Source organism: Melozone crissalis, unplaced genomic scaffold, assembly GCF_028551555.1.
Source record: "Melozone crissalis strain CALT ecotype California unplaced genomic scaffold, PUWL_Pcris_2 ptg000012l_1, whole genome shotgun sequence".
NCBI lineage: Eukaryota > Metazoa > Chordata > Aves > Passeriformes > Passerellidae > Melozone > Melozone crissalis.
In genome coordinates, this window is record NW_026535790.1 from 10,826,878 (window position 1) to 10,846,944 (window position 20,067).

The 20,067-nt window shown below is 42.6% G+C and overlaps 1 protein-coding gene across 2 annotated transcripts in view; it reads right to left on the reverse strand.

Moving 5' to 3' along the window:
- PRKAR1B (protein kinase cAMP-dependent type I regulatory subunit beta) overlaps positions 1 to 20,067 on the reverse strand; it is a 90,974-nt gene that overhangs the window by 9,954 nt on the left and 60,953 nt on the right. For both annotated transcript variants that reach the window (XM_054270816.1, XM_054270815.1), the window contains exons 7-9: positions 19,646 to 19,804; positions 10,841 to 10,901; positions 7,294 to 7,415 (exon numbers count right to left, since the gene is read on the reverse strand). In XM_054270816.1, coding sequence (XP_054126791.1) covers positions 7,294 to 7,415; positions 10,841 to 10,901; positions 19,646 to 19,804 — 342 coding nt within the window. The remainder of the gene's footprint in view (positions 1 to 7,293; positions 7,416 to 10,840; positions 10,902 to 19,645; positions 19,805 to 20,067) is intronic.

Here is a 20,067-nt window from a genome sequence, read left to right on the forward strand (position 1 = left end):
GCTTCACACATCTCATCAGAAGGTGTGGTGAGGATAAAAACCCTGTGACCTTCATGAGATGTTCATGCAGGTAAAGAGAAATGAGTTGGTTAAAAGGTTACATATGATATAGACTGCAGTTACTAAAACTTTTACAATTATTTGATTATAAAATTATTTATGTCATACTATATGGAGGGACCAAATACAGGTGAAAACTCTTTTTCCATCACAAACTATTGGCTGTGCACATTGCTTTTACACTGTTTTCCTTTCCATCAGACCTCTTTTCCAAAAGTAATCATTTTCCTAATATAAAAGCTATGTGACATTAATGGTATTGCAGAAGGATGAAGCAAGAGGACTTAATTCTGGTTGTGGACTCAAGATTGAGTCATGACTGGGTTTGACAGTATTTTTTAACTGTACATTTTTAAACTATTATATATTATTCTCCACTCTCTGGGTTCATAGCAACTCAAGGCATTTACATACAGTTGTCCTGGTTTCTGCCACAAATGAGGAACGAAATCTGCAAAGCTTTAAAATAGACTAGAAATAGTGGCTAATGTGAAATTTCACAAAGTTGTTAGGAAAATGCTCCCTCGTACATCACTTCTGAGGTTCTGCAGAATTCAGCAGAGGTGACTGCACTGCAGTGGTTACTGGTGGGGCTGGAGAAAGAGTTGGAATGAAAGGCCAAAAGCTGCAGTCACTGACAGGTCCTCCATGGCTGGTGGGAAGAAGAAAGGGAGCAGCCATTCGCTTCCTATGAAACATTATCCCATGGATATGCAGCCTGACCCACTGCCCATGGAAGTTAAACTGAGTTTAACAAAAGCTAGACTTAGCTGACATTTAAGTCTCTTTGACTCAGCAAAATACTTCATCTCCATCCCTGTCAGGATGGGACCCAATCACACACCCAAATTTCCATCTTTGATGTCAGCTGGCCATTAAAAATGGATCCTGAGCACAGAGGAACTCTGTAGCAGGGCCAGTGGAAATGCTGCTGCCCCAGCACAACTGGGTGCTGTCAAGAAAATCGAGCGTCCCCTTCCTGTAAGAGCTCTGTGGGAAACAATGTCTGTGCAGTTAAAAATAAGCAGAGTACAGAGCCCTGGTGCCTGCTGGCTCTGTTTATTCAGGATATTTTGTTTATTGGGTACATTAGGAGTCGCTGCAGACTGCCTTTGACAAACATTTTCAGTATCAACAAAATCCTGGTAACACTAAGCAGTTCAGATTTGTAGCCTTTGAAACTCCTTTTCTAGACAACATTCATCTTCCTAATTAATAATTAATCGCACTGTGTTTTAAAGAGATTATCAGGTGTGATAGCAGAGTGTGCCTAAGGCAGTGACTTCATTATCCCTATGGAAGGAGTTTACTTTGTAGTTCCCCTGCCTGTCGCAGGGGTAGGTGCCAAAGGGGTCTCTCTTAGGTTAGAATGTCAAAGAGCAACGATTTAGGGCAGGAAACAATTGGGCTATTATTTTTCTTTTTTCTTTTTTTTTTTTCTTTTCCTTCTTAAGGAGCTTTTAAATCATAAATCTTCAGATGCTCGTTGTGTAATTTAAGACTCGAGTCGAGTTTTCCTACAGAAAGGCCCAATTCTGTGTAGGACCAGGTGCCCTTCCGAGGTTACCATGGCAGGAAGAGTTTACAAACACTGTTCCACCTACAGGCTTTGAACTGCATCTGTGCAGAGACGCTCCAGAGCGTGCCAGGAGTGTCAGCAGGGCTGGAAACACTGATTTCACCTACAGGACACTATCTCAAGTACACTCTCATCAAGAACTCACAGCGGATCCTGCCCAGACCGGAGCCAGTTTGTGGCCCTGACTTGAAATGTCAACAGCAGCACGGAAGGAACAGCCCCCACCGAGGGCTACTGGGCTGTTTCCAATGGGATCAGCCAAGGATAGTGCTGGAAAAATGATCATTACCAATTAATCTCAATCATTTATTTCAATAAGGCAGCCTTCTGCACTATGAATGGTTTTTATTTTTTTCTTTTATTTGTTGATTCTGCTATTCCCATTGCCTGGTTTCAGTAGCGGCAGATATTTATGCCTTTTCCCATTAAACTTTTCCTCACCTTTAAGAAATGTCATTAGGATTGTTCCCACTGATGGGGGAACAGGGAGGGCAATGTTCTGCCCACAGACTGGACATGTGGGACTGAAAATCAGATGCCCTGACCATGCCTCCTCTCTAACCAGCAGGATAATAAGGAAGAATATAAATCCCAGATTTTTATAAGTGCTTTTCACAAAGGAGTTGGCGAGAAGTACCCTCTGTAACTTAGCACAAATCTGCAATTAAATATACTGGGTTTTAAAGCTAAAAACAAAAATCCAGTGCCAAACTCCTTGATACCATGGGTCCATTTCTCCTTGAATTGTCTCCTGTGAATTATCTTCTATTTTTAGGTCTTTTATTTTTAGACTGCTGCATGCGATTGCTGGGCAGCTCAACCAGCTATTAATTGCAAATGTTTTACTTCTCATGCAGATTTATTTCCACGCTTTCTTTTTAAACCAACCTGTCCTGGCAGCAGATGACAGGCTGTACACTTAAAGGGCAGCCACAAGCTGTGCTCCTCAGGCTCACCCTGGCCCTGTCAGAAACCTTTTGCTGTTCTCTCCTCCTCCACCTGCGCACGTTTGTGTGCCTGTGCACACATTTTTCTTGAACCATGTCAAACTTTGTGAGTATCAGGGCCATATGGCAGCAGCTCAGCAAGCTCTGAGAGTGCAGCTGAGACTCAGAGGGTCCCTGGGCACGGGGGGTGAGTCCCGTGACGGGCTGGGTGCGCCGGACACGGCGCTGGCTCGTGACAAGCCATGCCAGGGATGGGACAGGGCAGGGCTGGCAGCTGGAAACCCCAGCAGGCTGCAGGTCCCTTTGGTGATTTATGGAATAGTGTTTTTGGCAGCTGCCTCACAGACTTCGAGGTACCGTGCCACCCAGCCAAGCTGGAAGCTGAACTTGAGAGAGTGGTACATGATCAGAACCGCTATTTTTAATGCTATTGTCGCTACCTTTCCCAGTAACCTAGACAACAGCAAAAACCTCTTTTCTTTCCAGTTTCAGAGCACTACTACACTGGTTTGAACTACTGTTTGAACTGGAGTCTGTGGCAAAGCACAATTTGGGAATAAAACCAGCCCCTGTTCAACTGGCATTTCATTTAAAGGGGCTTTAAACTCCATAAAGCTCACATGCCTTTGCATCCACCACTTTAAAATGCTGGCTAAAAATATTTGCGTTATCTGAAGTCAGATGAATAAATCCTCCCCACTGCTGGGTACACAGTGTGGCAGGGCACGACACAACTGCAAATTTATTTGTTAGAAACCGTACATCTGTTATGATTTACGCTTGCCAAAATATAATTCTTTATGGCAACAATTGTTTCATGGTGCTTAAAGTTTTTCACCTCTGTGCCAGGAATCTCATATGGGATAATTCCATGACCTTGGAATCCAGCAGATACATTCCACATCTGTCTGGTCTGGGAAAGCCCGAGTTTGTTGTGTGAAAACCATAGTGGGAAAGTAAGACCTGGAAATATCTGAAAATACAGAAACTGCAGGGCTGCTTCTTTTTTTATTTTTTTATTTTTAATTACTAGTTTCAAGTGCAGTAAATCAATCTCACAGAAGTCGTTACTTTGCTTTTATAAGCAGACATTAACTTCTGATTCTATCTTCACATTAGGGAATCCGGTATAAACATCACAATAATTCTATCTCTGGGAAAAAAAACCCCACAACCTTTAGATATTAGAACTAAATCTTTTTGAAGGCTGCTTGATATTTAAACAGAAAAGAACCCAAATTACTGCAAGTAAACATCTTACTGGTGCCTGTGAAGATTTAGGATGGCAGAAAAACTGTAGCTGTCCTGGAATCTCAGGGTATACACTTTTCTCATTAGATTTTTTAGCAAAAAATGAACCATAAACAGCTTTGTGAGCAGTGAACTTAAAAAGCTCTGGTTTCCTGTGATTCTTCCCTGTGCACATTTTCTGTTATTATAATAATTTGGCTGAGCTCCTGCTGCAGCCTTGCTTTCCAAGAGGCACTGTAGCATTTCCACGCTCACAGCCTGCACCTCAAATAACCTGCACCCCAAATAAACTGTGCAACACTGGAGGGAGGAAGGTGGACAGAAAGCCATAACAAAAAGGTTATAGTAAGAAATGGAGAGAAAAGGTGAATGTGTTTTCTTGATAGAAGGGGGAGACTAACTCGATTTATCCACACTAACTAGGATGATATTCCTGGTTTAAAGCAGGAATTGCTCTTCTGATCATCACTGGAGCTATCAGTCTCCCTTTCAAAAGGTTTCAGTGGTTTCTCTTCAGTCTGCAAATCCTGAAGGTGCCAATCCAGTCACAGGCTGTGTCCTTGGGCAGGACCAATGTCCTTACAATGTCCCAAAGGGATGGCACAGAGCAAGGCAGGCTAACCAGAAATTAATGACTAATTCATGAAGTTCAACAATTTTAAATCCATATGTGAGTCCTAGGTGCCTCGAGAAGCTTTTATGGTAGGATTCACAAGATTCCACTTGGAACCAGTATCTGGGATGCACCAAAGCTTTATAAAGTGATAACTGGTTTGTCTAAGGCATGATATGAATGATCATGGTTATGATAAATCATAGAATGGTTTGGGTTGGAAGTGACCTTAAAGCTCATCTTGTTCCACCTTCTGCCATGGGCAGGGACACCTTCCAGTAGTTCAGGTTGCTCCAAACCCCATCCAACCTGGCCTTGAACACCTCCAGGGATGGGGCAGCCTCAATTTCTCTGGGCAACCTGTGCCAGGGCCTCACCACCCTCACAGGGGAGAATTTCTTCCTGATATCTAATCTAAAGCTGCTCCTTTTCTTTTGAAGCCATTCCCCTGTCCTGCCACTCCAGGCTCTGGCAAATATTCTCTCCATCTTTCCTGCAGGCTCCCTTCAGGTGCTGGAAGGGCACAGTTGGGTTACCCTGCAGCCTTCTCCTCTGCAGGCTGAGCAATCCCAGTCCTCTCTGCCTTTCCTCCCAGGGCAGGGGCTCCATCCCTGTGATCATCTCAGGGAGGGGACCCAGAGCTGGACACAGAGAGCAGAGCAGAGCAGCAGCATCCCCTCCCCTGACTTTCTGCCACGCTGCTTTTGAAGCAGCCCAGGACACAACTGGAGCTGCATGGAATGTAAAATGAGTAAATAAAAAGGTAAATGAGTACCTTGTCCAAAAAATCATGTGGCCAAGTTAGCTTTGTAGTACTGGACACGCTGTGCTCCAAAGGAGGCTGCATTTTAGTGATATATGAAATGGTTTTCTGCATACACAGCAGCCAAACAACCTGGCTGCATTTCTAGTGGTTTGGATTAGAAGACCACAAACATCAAAAAGCATATGAAAGAAGCTAATGGCTTTTCAACATATTGTGACAACAAACCAGCCAAAACTACTTTCAAGCAGGTTGTAGAATAATGTGTTCCTGGTGACTTGCAGCAATTTTTCCTACAGAAAAGCTTAAAATCAAAGATGTGAACTCCTGTAAAAATCACGTTTAAAATATGAAGCTTAAACTCTGTGTGAGCAGGCTGCAGCACAAGAAATAGTTGAAACTGGATGTTCATTCTTTAAAGTAAAAAATATAGGCAATTTCCAAAGTAAGAAACTAAGTCAGATTTGCAGTGAAGGGTGAGGTGAGCAGATACTTTCTACAGAATGCAGTGTTAATGCTTTTCTACCCATTCAAGACTTAACAGCTGTTTCAGCAAGTAGGGGAAAATAAAGGCCCTTGGTAACTCTTAAGCAAGCTGCCAATTTTCCACATGGGATTCAATGGCTAAGAAAATTAAATTTTCCTAGTCTCCTGCTGCTGCAAGGAATAACAGCACATTCAGAAACACTAGGAGCAATAAAAATTACATATTTCTGAAAAAAAACTTCTGTTTCCTAAATTTTTCTCATATACTAAACATCTTCTTAATAAAAAAGATTTCCTATATAATATTTAGTCTCATTTATTCTAGCACTGTTGTTTTGATGGGACACAGCTTGTCAGTTATTTAAAGTTCCTGAATTGTCTCCCTGTATGATAGACAGATGCAGTTACTTGCACTGACAATTTTGTGAGCATTGTAGAAAAACTATGTTCATAAATAAAATACATATTCCCAACGCTCAAGAGGAAGGAAGGATGAAATTTTAAATGTCAGATATTGATTATGAACTAAATTCTGGCTGCTTTGTATAGAGGCACCTGTCCAAAAATCCACAGATAGAGAGCAAGCAAAGCAAAGCCTGGGACGCATTCTGTGTGCATACAGCTGGATCCCAAGGTTGCACCATGACCAGCTTCTGATCCTTCTGACCCACCTTCTCCCACACTGAGGGGTTCCAGTTCCCTCCCAGTTCCTGTGCCACCACTGGAACTCACTGCTGGTCATGTAACACCTGCCAGGTGTGTGCACTGGAGCTGTCACCACAGCCATATGTTGGTTATTTGCTTGGTTTACTTTATTATATTGGCTATTTCTGCTCTGTATATTTGCACAGGAACAGTCACAATCCATAGACAATCATATCCTAATGCTCTCCTGTTATTCAGTCTGAGTGTCTCTAATTCCTCTTTATAGCTCGTTGTATCACAGTGCCTTGGTGCTTGTGTGAGATACCAGGGATCCAAATATTTATGTCAGAGAGGGGGGAAACCCTGCCAGCATCTGTTTGCAGAAGTGAGATGGTGGAACTGAAGTGTCAGATAATCTCCCAAAAAGATGTCAGCATTTCCAGCTGCCTGACAGATCTGTCTGCCTCTGTCAGAGTAAACAAAAAGATGGCTCAGCCATTAGGAATGAGTTTAAGGCAAAACAAAGAACAAATTATCCGTTTTCTGATCAGGTCTCCGGCTCCAGTTTTCAGATGTCCATTTGTGATATTCCCTGTAAGCCCCTTTGGGAACAATGATCAATGCACTCTGTGGCTGACCAGCCCTGCTGAAGTATCAGAAATTTGGAACTAGAAAAGTCTCCCACATAAACAAATCTTCAAACAGTAAAGGCACCAGACACACCTCAAAATTATTTTGCATTTTCAGTTTACTGGAAAAAAGATTGTCCCACTTAAGACAATTCCATGGAACTGGTCTCTGAATTCATTTGAATTTTGAGTAGGTCGCCTGGTTTAAGTGGAGTTAGATTTATGCTGAAGTAAGAGATTGAATTGAACCCAAATGTCTTTAATACAAAGCCTTGATCTTTACCAGGAAATGACAGAGCTTATCAGGTTGCCAATCTTACCTCTGTAATAATGAAGAAGTCATCACCAGGCTCTCCCTGTACAACAATTTTTTCTCCATCTTCAAACTGGACAGGTTCCAGTGCATCAGCCACTGTCAGCCTCTCCCATTTGTCCAGGGACTCTAAAATATTGAAGATCATAAAGCTATATTATAAAAACACTCCAACTTTGGCTGAAGATTCATATCTAAACTGACAGCTCTGCCGTGCCTGGTTCTGTTATAAAAGAAACATTTCTTTCATCCAGGCACTTTGCACGAACCTCCAGTTGGGAAACATGAATGTATTTATTCATTGTGTCTTAGCCATCAGTAATCACCCAGATAGCAATCTGAAGAGTTGGACAGGGGAAGTTGGCTCTGGTTCCTCACTGCTGAGATCTGATCCGGGCTGCCCTGGCACTGCCAAGGCCTGGAGCAGCTGAGGAGGTGCCTGGAGATAGGGGAGCACCTCAGATTCCCTCACCAGGTGTCAGGACAAGTCCTGCAGTGCTTGCATTGAGCTGCTCCCGTTTCTGGGGTGAGTGATACATCTCAAGGATGGGTGATACCACCACAGCCAATGGCCAGACCCTGGTGGCACCAGCAGCAGGAGACCAGAAGCACCAGGTTTATGGATTTTGAAATGGCACCTCTTCTTCATTTGCCAGCAGGATGACCTGCAAAGCCTTTTCCTTTTCATCCCCCCCCCGCCCCCTTAAAGGAGAAATGTTATAAAACTTTAAAAAATTCTGTAATTAAAAACGATGGGTCTGGTTTAGGGTTAACAGAGCAAAAGCAGCCTGTGATAGGGGTCCTCACCACCCACCTGCACCTGCCCCAGATCCCCTCCATGGCAAGGGACAGCCTGCACATCCAAATCTTAAATCCAGGGCTGCTCAGGGTCCCAGTGCCCTCCCCTGCCTTGGCTGAGGGATGGATTCCACCTGTCCTGCCCTCAGGGAGGAGGTGCCACCTGGGTCTCTCTCCAACACACATTTGCATGAGAATTCTAGAGAGTGAATTGTACTTGAACTTTTGTACTTTGATCAGATTTGACTGAAAAATTACAGGCTTAAGAGTTATTAAAAGCAACAGATAATACAATGATTTAACCTTCACTGCCTCAAAAAGCTGGGCTGAAATTCACGTCCCAGAGCTCTGCTGATTCCTACTTACTATGAATTATTGAACTAATGTATGTCAAGATACAGCTTCTGACACCAGGATTAGATGTGTGCCATTCCATCAGACTCTGGTTTCCCTTTTTTTTTTTCAAAATATTGCTTAGAAGGATTGTGTGAGGGTGAAAGGAAGTTCCTTAAAGTTAAAATGCCTTTTGGCTGAGCTCAAAAGTACACCCTGAGCCTGGTAACAAAACCAGACCAAAGTGCTCAAAGCACCAAAGATAATTTTGGGGTTGACTGACACAACTTCATGTTTTTATGCCACTTTCTTGTTGCTGCTTGGGAAATTAATTGTTTCTAACATTTTCCCCACCTAAAGCACTTTCCTGGTGTGTTTGTGACCTTTGCTGCAGAAGAACTAACGTCAAAGACCAAGCCCATATTGTCAATGCACCATTCAAAAACTGCTCTGTTTGATTAAAAATAAGCATAAAACTCTTTCATACAGACTAGAGAAGACTTTTTCTTTTCTTTTTTTTTTTTTTTAAGAACTCAGTAATTAACAATGAAAAGAAAGAGCCTCTTGAAACTTCTTCTTCAGTTGGCTTTATGAAAAATTCAAAGCTAATTCTAGCTCCAGTCACGAAGTGTCTCTCTTTTGTCTAAGGGAACTGTACCACTACCAATACATTGGTTAATAAATCTTGCAAACAGATCATTATATAGAATATTCTACAAGTTTTAGTTGCAGAGTTGAAGTATCAGATAAATTAGACCACATCAATGCCTAAATTGTACATATCAATTCATGACTTTATATTTAATTAAACTCCAGAAGAAAAATTTAAAAGTATCATTTCTTTCATAAGCAACTACTGATAATCTAAAAAAAAAAATCCTTAGACTTAAAAAAAAAAAAGTGACTCTTGCAATTATACAGCTAATTACAGACACTGGACAGACCTCGGAAAAAAGAAACATAAGAAGCAGGTAGAGGTTTTTCCACCAGAAAATCACTGAGTTCTGACCACAGTAAGGGATAAAGTGAAGTTGACTTTTCAGTGCTGTTTTGAGATTTCTAAAATATCTTTCTGCTTTGCAGGTGTCATCCACTTTTTAGACATGTCAAAGGGATCCTTACACATTTCACCTAAATTTCCATGTTCCTGCAATGATGTGTTATTTTGTTCACTGCTTTTCTGTACTTAAAAAAAGTTCAAATCCTAAAGTTCTTCCTCTTTTTTTGAACCAAGATTCAAAAGACACACTACAAATTAGGCTCTAATTACAATGCAAGCCACAATGAAGGAATGTGTTTAAGGAAGCACATCTCTGAATAACCTTTCTACTCTGAAATTGTTTTGAGATGTCTCATTGTTGTAATTGCTCCTCATTAGTGCAGGTGCACAGATTCTTTTTTTCTTTAAATACTCATTGTAATTTGGTATTATTTGGGCTCTTAATTTAGGAAGATTTAAATTAAGCATAAAAGAAGGATTTTAAATGATGAAAACTTCATTAATAAGCAAGAACATACTTGGCCTCACTTTAAGCATACAAATATAATTGAAAATCTCATGGATAGCACCTCTCAGAAGTTCAAGTATACTCTCACTGAGATACTCTCATATTTCAGGTACCTCAGCTTGAATGGTAGGTGAATGTCATAAACACAGAAAAAACAGAAAAATTTTAAGCAGAAATATAAATACTTCAATTATATAGCAAATAAATCCTGAGCTGTTTCTTTCCAAACAGACCCAGCAAAAACACGATGTTTCTCCTACAGAATCAACAACTCATTGTACTGTCTAACACTGTCCTCCTTATTAGAGGCTTTTGTTCTCCTAATGGTGATTGATTGGTCAGGCATTATGGGTTTGTTGTTTTTCCTACTGAAGGCCATCAAGAACATGTCCAAATTTCGTGGCTATCACATTAATCAAAGGGAAACAAAATCCAAGGACAATAAGCTAAACAGATGTTTTAAGAATGTGAGACAGGGCCTGTAAAATGCACAGAAGAAAAAAGATCAGCCCAGTTTGATTTGTAAGGTTGGTTTGTTTCGTGCACACAAACACTGTATTCTTGCAGGAAAAAGCTTCTCACCTGCTCCCTGGGAGGATGTGACTGGACTTTATGACAAATTCATATCTCTGCACTGCTTTCTGCTCTATCCACATGATCTTTACTCAGCAGCAGCTACTGAAAGTACCAGTGTATGCCTGCTCCACCTTTAGTGCTCTAAACACAGGGGCAGCGCACAGGAAAGAAGGAGAAAAACAAAAAGAGCCCTTCACGCTTTCACTCCTTCAGAAACAGCACAGTGTGAGACCTTCTGCCTGAGCACTGCTCCTTTCACCGTGCCATCAAAGATCAAAACTCATCCTGCCAACGTGAACAACAGAGAAAGCAACAGCCAAGTTCCAAAGGGCAACTGACCCAAAATGGAGACCTTGCTCAGGAACTCTTCGTACATCTTCCGCTTCCTCAGAGTGCTGCCCTGTTATTACAGGAGAGAGAAAAAGGAGGCAGAACATTACACAAAAGTATTTTTGTGATTTCTTCCTACAGCTGCTCCTTCTTTTTTTTCCCCCCTCCCTTTCCAAATCTTAAGCATAGCCAGTGTAAACAGCCTCAGGCAAACGTTTCCCCATAAAATGTCTGGGCAAGTTGCATTGCTGATAAGCAAAGACAGAAGGACTCAAATTCAATCCTGCTGTAATTTCACTGACTTCACTGGTGTTACTGGACACTGCAGATGAATTGTATCCATTTACAGGCATTCTTTTTAAAGCCTGAACTTCATCAATTAACTGTTTAGCTAATTCAACACATATATAGTTGCCAATGAGGCTCTTTGTAATTACAAAGTAGGATAAAACTTAAAATATGCCCCTTGTAGAGCCCATCCTTTTAGCTTAAAAACCTTTTATTGCCAAATGTTTATCTGTAAACCAGATTAGTGTTGTATCTACTGTACAACCTGTAGATCTATTGTTATGCTGAGCAATCCACTCATATTATCATTTTAACAAGATTTAAGCATTTGGGAGCAGACAATCCATCAATGTATGTGCAGTCACCAGCACAGTCATTCCCATTCTACCAAGATTTTTTTGTGTGATAAATTTCTAAGACACCTTCTCCTTACATGGTGTTTGATCAGCAAGACAGAAACCACAAGCAGCTGCTCCAGCATGCTTTTTTGAAGGTGATTCATGTTGGAATAATTATGATGAAATTTTACCAATACAAAAACAAAAATAATGAATGCATCCTTATTTCCTTTTGCAGTGACATGAAAGTCTTGTAAAGAAATTCTTCTCAGATACCAAAGAGGAACTCTAGGACCTGCCTTGTCCAGTGCAGTTGGTTCCACACTGGTGACACCCCAAATCCCTCCTGCCTGGGCAGATTTCCTGGGGATGTCAAAGGCTGCCTAGTGCCCCTACTCAAATCTACAAGGCACAACACAAGGATGATACATCGATCCCCTCAAGAAAAGGAAAACAAAGATGCCATTTATTCATGGACTGGGCAGAGAGGATGGAAGCAAATGTCAGTGTCTGCCATTGAAAAAGTCATTTCTCTATTCCTCCTCCTCTGAGTGACCACATGTGGATGCTGGGAATAGAGAAGGGGAAAGCAGAAGAAACACTTTGCCCTCCAATGTGAAAGCACCCAGAAGTGATTTGGGTATGAAAATGGGATTAGGTGATGTATCCAAGAATTAAATATCATCCCTCTTCCTACAAGTGGTGTGGGTGCAGGTGGGGCTGCAACAACCCGCAGAGCACCACGAATCCTTCCAGCAGCATCTCCAAAGTACCACGAATCCTTCCAGCAACATCAACAGGCTCCAGCTCCAACTAGGAGCCACCAGGTGCTCTCCTCTGGGGGCATCTCCCATTTCTACCCCTGTCCTTCGGTCACCCCTGCCCCCAAAGAGCCCCAGCAGGAGCTGCCCCTGTTCCCAGGTGGATCAGCAGCAGCAGCAGCTCCCGAGGCTCCCCTGCGCAGCCCGGCCGTAACTCGGGGCTGGTGCTGACAGTTGTGCTCAGCGATAGCATCGCTCACCCTGCTCTGACCCCTCTGTCTGACTGACTTGGTGCTCAACCTCGGGGGGCCCCGGCAGCATTTGAAGTGCCAGAAAGAAAAAAAAAAGTGGAGAACTTCAAACACAGGAGGCTCTGCGAGCCACGCCAGCTTCTGACAGCTCGCTGGGAGACAAAGAATGGAAAACTGGACACTGTGCAGTTGTTGCTTTCCTCCCTGCAATCGAGTGGAAATGAGAGCAGCAAAATTGACAGCTGTGGAAAACCAGATTGGTGGTTTAGTTTGATGGGCTGGGACACCCAGGGACAGATGTGGAAAATGCTTTTTAAATGACTTGCGGACACAGATGAATTTTAAGAAGCAGTAATCAGGAGCCATAAGTGATGCCTGACCACGGCTTTGAGTATTTAGAGATGCAGACAAGACCAGGAAGGTGGGAATTGCAGCCATCCCACCTGGCTCAGCAAGAAAGAGCCCACCACTTCCTACAGGAACACAGGTGTGCTATGCCTTGGCTAAACTAAGCCAGGGCAGCAGTACAGAATCCACAGTGAAGACAAGTGCAAGAGCAAAACTGAAGTGGAAATAGTTAATTAAAGGTGCTGTTACCATTTTTTGTATTGCCATATTATCTAGAACCCCTCTTAATGCATAGCTACACTGCCTTAAATATCCCATCAGAATGATCCCACAGGGGTGAGGGAGAACATGGGAAGAGCTAGTAATGGGGCTTGGGGCTGCTGCTTGCCAGCACATGCACTGAACCCCAGCTGGGTCACCCCCCAGGTGACCCAGCTGATGGCTCCTGGCTCATCCTGCAGGATGGCTCCATCCATCCCTCCCTCCCTCTCTCCTCAAGGAGGCCAACAGCAGCCTCTGGGGTGACAGAGCTTCACCTCAGGGTGCTCAGGCAGGCACAGGAGTTTCCTCTGCTTTTTCAGAGCATCTGAGGCTAGATCCAGGTTGGCACAACCAAATCCCAAATTCAGTTCCAGGTAGGAGAAGCCTGGCTCACCCTTATGCACTTTGTCTTTATTTGAGTGTGTTTTCCTGCTGCAGCTCTCACGAGCAGAGTGAGAGGAAGGATTTGGAGAGATCAGTACTGTAGTGCAAGCTGAAAACAACCCAGCAGCGGAATTACAGCCAACCAACCATGTGTTTATTTCCTTTGGTATTAACCATCTTTTCTCCCATGAAACACAGGGAGAACACAGAATCACAGGATCATAGAACAGCTTGGGTTGGAAGGGACCTTAAAGATCATCTTTAGTTCCTTCCAACCTATTTTGGCCAGCCTGATATTCCTTTCTCATCCCCTCAAAAGCATAGCATCACCTCTGCCTTCTGATGTCCTTTTTACACTTTTCTTTAGTTGCTTTACCCAAATTGCTGAGGCCAGGGCTATGAACAGCATCACAATCTCCTCTCCTACCCTTCAGGTGCCCTCTGCAGAGGTGCCAACCTCTGCATTCCCTGGTACATGTGCTGGGTCTGTCCTCATGCAAAATTTTCATGGAGCTCCCAGAAGCAGCAGCAATTAAGACAGTGCCAACATTTACAGACTATGAGATGCTGAAAGTTCACCAGAGCAGGAAAATAACAAAAAAGGGATCTGGAGACGTTAGAAATGGGGCTAGAAAATAATAGAATGTTCATCCATTTGGAAAATATAACTAATAAAAAAAATCCAAAGCAGAGATGTTTGACATAGAGAAGACCTGCAAGTTGTAAAGCTGAAAGAGATTCACAGGCAGGAGGTGAGACCTGCATCAGACTGCAACAAGAACACAGCCAAGGCTATTTTGGTCTGCACAGGCAAAGATATCATCCAGGAATGAAGTTTAGAGGCTCCATCTCCGTGGCTCAGATGTGACGGCGCCTGGTGTGCCACATTCTGTCTCGGTACCTCTCCTCCAGAAATGTGCTCCCAAATCCAACAGAGCCTGAAGAAATGCTGAAACACTCAGGAAGAGCTGATAAGGAAGGAGCAAAACAAATCCAGCCTGTATTTGTTGGCTCAGCACTGGGATCATAGGTATGTCATCCTCATAGCTAGCATGCACTGTGGCAGGGGCTTTAAGTAGACAGTGATAATTATCTACAGATGTGACAGAAAGAGAGGGCAATTCAGTACAGCACAACTTGACATAACTCAAAGTAATGGGAGAAAATCAAGAAAATCTAATTTAAGATCAATATCAAAAAAGTTTTCCAATGAAGGAATTATTCTCTCGCAGAAAAGTTTCCCAAGGGAAGCGGTAGAAATCTTACAGCTAAAGCCAGATAAAAACAATAGTAAATGTACATGAATAATTCTGCACTGGCAAGGTTCTTGATGGCATGTTTTAAAAAGTCTTTATTAATTCTGCTTTTTTCTATCCTATTAATAACTTATTTCAATAGTTGCTGCTTCTCCCTCTCCCCCTTCTCCTTTGTTCACTTTCTCCCTGGCTCTGAGCTGTCAGGCACAAGCTCATCTCCTCAAAGGCAGTGGCTCCCATTAACTACAAAGCCTTGTTAATATTCTAAGCTGCAGTGCTCCTCCCTGAGACAGTCCCAAGGAGAAACAAGATCACTCTCATTCCTCAAATCCACACAGAAAAGGCCTCAAAGCCATTTTTAGGACCATTTAATGTTGCAAGACCTAGGCTTAGCTTAAGCAATACACAGGCTGGGGAAGATGAATACCCCAGAGACTGCAACAGGTCCTTGAGTTCCTATTCCACATCTGTTTCATCTCATTTCCAACTGCCCTTTCCCTGTTTTCTCCCATTTTTTTCTTCTCATTCCTCCAGTCCAATCTTTCTTTTTTTGTGTCTTGTTTCCAATTCATTTTTTTCAGGTGGAGCTGATTGACTCCTTCCTGGAAATCCCCACCTTCAGTAAGAAGCCAAACAAATGTCTACTGAGAGGCAAAGCACGACTCAAGTTTCAAAGGGAGAGTTATCCTGGCAGGAGGTGCCAGAATGGACTTCAGGACTGCACAGCCCCATTTAATCCCTGGTTAAGCTGTTCCTGAATGATGCTTTGGGTGTCCATTCCCGCTAATGAAAGAAAGAAAGATCCCCTGTGCATTCTGGCCATGGGCACCAAGCAGCCCCACGGTCCTGGTGCTCTGTGCCACAGATGTCAGGTGGATTGCAGCCCTTGGAGTTGCTTTATGCTTTGGCCACCACACAACCTACATTTTATGGCAACCCAAAATCCCCCTGACTTTATTTTATCTCAGCTGAAAAAAACCCCTGCTTGTTAAAGAATTTATTCTTGGGTTCAAAGCTGTAAAAACACAGTAGAAGAAACCCAAATAGCATGAATAAAATGAAGTATAACATTAGGAACTGACTATCCTTGATTTGTCACAACTTACAAACCAATGTTATAACTCACTTTCTGTGAGCAGTTTGCCAAATAGGCCAAAGGTATTGAATCCCACACAGCTCCACTCTCAGAGCCAGGTACCTTGGGCCATGGAAACTAGAGGGTAGTTAAATTATCCTGGATCAAGTCCTCCTCAAGAAGAAATTGCAAGAAATTAATACTTCAGATTTTCTCAGTCTGGGAACTGAATTGTCTAGGGGATCAATCTGATGTTGGGATAGAGACATTTGCTTCTCTGGTATTTGTGGTATTTGCTATATTTAGAATACAAATATTGTACTACCCTGGGATGTTCCCCATTCCGTGATGCACTCGAATTCAAATTGCAAAGAAGAGGGCAGCAACTGAATTCCATGAGAAGCCTATGGCAGGAAAAAAATCCTCTGCTGTCTCCCAGAAGAATGTAAGTAAATAAATGTTGAATATATCCACAAGTGTGTGTGTCTGTGCCTGTGTGCACACACACAGAGAATATATACATAAAAGAATTTGCAGCAGAGTGAAAAGTATGTAACCCAGCAGAGATGATTCTATGAAATGAGTGGAGCACACAGATGGACAGATAATTTGTGGGTGCACCACAGAGGGAACATGTTGAAGTGGGTTTTCTGTACCCCACCTTATACAATGAATTTCATGGTGTAATACTTTGCAGTTTCACTGCACATTCTGACAAAAAGACCCATCCCAACATTTACAATCATCACAGCTGCTAAAACAAACTTGAATGTGACCTTGAAGCCATCAGGGTACCTAAGCTGAGACAATGAAATATAAAGAAATGTATCTGTTTCAACAAACTTCCTCCGGGACAGGCTAAGTAATAAATGGATGACAAGTGTAACAAAAAGCCAGCAGGAACCTTCTGCATCAGGCTTTGTCCATCCATAAAAAGGAAACCCCAAACTGCAAACCTCCTGAGATACATTTTATTCATATCATAAACCAGTCAGGATCAATGAGACACATAAGTGGGGAAAATGGCACTAAGCAGAAATAAAACCAAGAAATTATTAAATGCAAAGCACAGGACCAAAATAGAGCCTGCAAGGAGAAAGGAGGTGGAGAGTCAAGTGTCTCATGACAGGATAAAATCTTTTTGGCAAGTGTGGATCTGAAGGCATGATTTGCAAATAAATATTTACAACTTGAATAAAATTTCAACACTTGACTGAGAAAACACGGGGCTGGTCATGGCAGGGAAGGAATGCAGACAAGAGAAATAACTATCTGGGGTTATGGAGGGGCTTTATCTGACTGCAGCAAAAATCTTTGGCAGGAAAAGGTCATTTATTCCTTGGACAAAAGGATTTGAAACCAGAAAATAAGAAAAGAGAAACCCTCTTGCTCCCAAGTTTTGAAACCATCTTAAATGATACACTTCAAAAGGTACCCTAAGCATTACTACTCCTTATTTAAAAGCAGAAGTATTTATACATTCAAAACACCCAGTTAGAGGCTAAATGGCAGGAAAACATGTATTTGGGTGTTGAGAGGCAGCCACTACAACACTTGAACTGAGCACAGCAAAAGCAGCCCCATAATGGTGGGGTCAGCTCCAGGTATGAGATGCAGCCACTGAAACATGATGTAATTAATTCTTAGGCTTGAAGAAATGTGCAGAGAGCCACTGCAACCTGCCCTCACATGACTGCACAAAGACAGGTGTCTCATTTCACCTACAGCAACAAAGTTATCCTCCCTGCACCTACAAATACATGGGAAGGTGACAGGATTCATTCATTGTGGATGGGTAAATTGCATTCACCATGGGCTGCATTTAAAATTGGACATTTTCTACACCTGCTGCAAATAATTTACCAAGAAATATTTCCTATCTCAGCACTAATAATGCTGTCTGGGTATCTCACACAGTGCAACAGAACATCAATTTTTAGTGGCCTCAACTGTGAAAAAAACACAAGAAGCAAGAGAGGGAGTGAAATATATCCATGTTAATCAAAAGGTCTCATTGACTGCAGAAACTGAGCTTGCTAGCTAAGGTACAGCAGGCACTGGTCCAGAGAACATGTAAATTAATTGGAAAAGCACTTAGCACTACTAGAATCAAACAGAAGTACAACCATAATATTCAGCTTGTATGTATGACCAAACCAGCATTAAAAACACAGTTTTTTCCACTTGGGACTTTAAATCCTTTTAGCAGAGTCCTGTCTCTGCATCAAATATTCATCTTCTGAAGCATGCTATCAGGTGATAACGGACACATGACCAACCTTGACAGCTCACAGGGCTGGCTGGTTTTAGGTACCTCTGGTTCCATCAACACCAGCACTGAAATCACCTCCAGGCTGCAGAGCCTGTGAACCTGTCCCTTCAATTCCTTACACAAGCTCACAGGCAGCTGCAGAAAGCTCTGCTTAAAGAGCCAAGGAATATGAGCCTTGTCCTGACATTTATTTCCCTCCTACATTCCTTCACTTTTGAATTTTGGGTTCTTCCTTGTAGCTTGCAGTTTCATCACACCAGTTACCCCAAACCTCTCCACTGCATCCTTGTAGGACATGGGACAAATAAGATGTGTGTGCCTCTCACATCTCTTTAGAAATTCTCTTGAGTTTTAGAAATGCCTTTGCCTTCTTGCCTGCACTGGGAACCTTTCAAAACTATTCATCCTGCTTACCCACAAGAGAGAAGGCAAAACACTTTTCATAATTATTCCTCAATTTTTCTTGGGGCCATCAGGCTGAATATTTTGGGGTAGAATAAATTTCCATCAGCTGTACTCTCCTACATGCCAGTGTGATGTTTGTTTATGTGACACTGAACTCAACCCATGAAATAGGGAGTGAAAAGCAGCAGTGCTCATGCAGACACCCAACAGCCATCACACAGGGTAAACAAAGATCACTTTTACCCTACTGCTTAAGAATTAATCATTTAAGGGTAAAAACTACTCAGTTCCTTTGCTGGCTTTTCTGTTTTCTGTAACACCCACTGGAAATACAGATGATCTCAAAATTGTTAGTCTGAGAGCACAGTGTCACTTCCTTCAGATCAGAATGGAACAATGCAGCTTTGAAAGGCAAGTCCTATTGAGAAATAAGCTTTACACAGAGTAATGTCTGTTAATTATCAAAAAGAAAAGGAATATTTTACAGAGAAGGAAGATATGCACATGGACATTGGAAACAAACTCATAAAAAAGTTATGACTTTGCTGAAGTTAATTATCTGTCAAAGTTTCCATTATAAACTCACCACTCGAGAACCAACAGCAAATCCATAAGCCAGCACACGCCCCAGGTGCCACAAAGGTCTGCCGAGCTCTGCTGCAGGGATGAGGGAGTTTGAAAGGAGCAGAGCAATGAATCATTAGCAGCTACAACCCCATGGTATGTGTGGCTGGGTGCTGGCTAACAAAGATGGAGGGCATAGTCCAAGCAAGCCTTTTTATTATTTTAGTGGAGCTGGATTTACTTTCTATCACCTGCCTTGAGGAATGTAATACAAGATCAGACAAAGACTTCACAGGCAAGGGGTGCTGCTGAGAGATATTTCCAGGCTCACGATAAGGAGAGGATTTGCATAGCTTTGGTGGGTAACAGAGGCCTCCTGAGGTTTTCATTCACAGAACAGTTATGCATAATGTTTCTCAATTGCATTTCTGACTCAGCTCCTTTCTGCTGAATCCTGTCCCCTTTTCTTTCAGCTCACTTCATTCAGCTACTCTGCAATTTTGCCATGTCCTCTCCCTTTCACGTGGAAGCACCAGAGCACTCTGAACACAGAGCTGCAAAAGAAACTAGAAAATACCCACCCACAAGGAATCCCTTGCCCACGAGCTCACCATCAGGATGCGTCTGTAGCTGTCTCTGTCGATGCCCCAGAGCTTCAGGTCTGTCTTGGCCTTGACGGTGGCAGCGCGGGGCGTTCCGTAGATCAGCGCCAGCTCCCCGAAGCTGCCTCCTTCCCCAATGCTGGTCACCCACTCCCCGTTGACATAAACCTACCACAGCACGAGACAGAAGAATCAAAAACAGAGCTGGAGTTTTCCTCCTCACTGCCTAAAAGGCTGTTAGCAATTTCCTTTCTAATTGTCAATGTTGGGGACACAGAAGGAAAAACAAGAGCACGACGTTTCCAACAGTTGGTCCCCAAAGAGGGGAACAACCTGCTCTGTGGACAGAATTTCAAGTTGTCTCACTTCAGTACAATGACTTTATTTACTCTCTGGGTTTTCAGCTCCCATGGTTAGCTGGCATCATATTT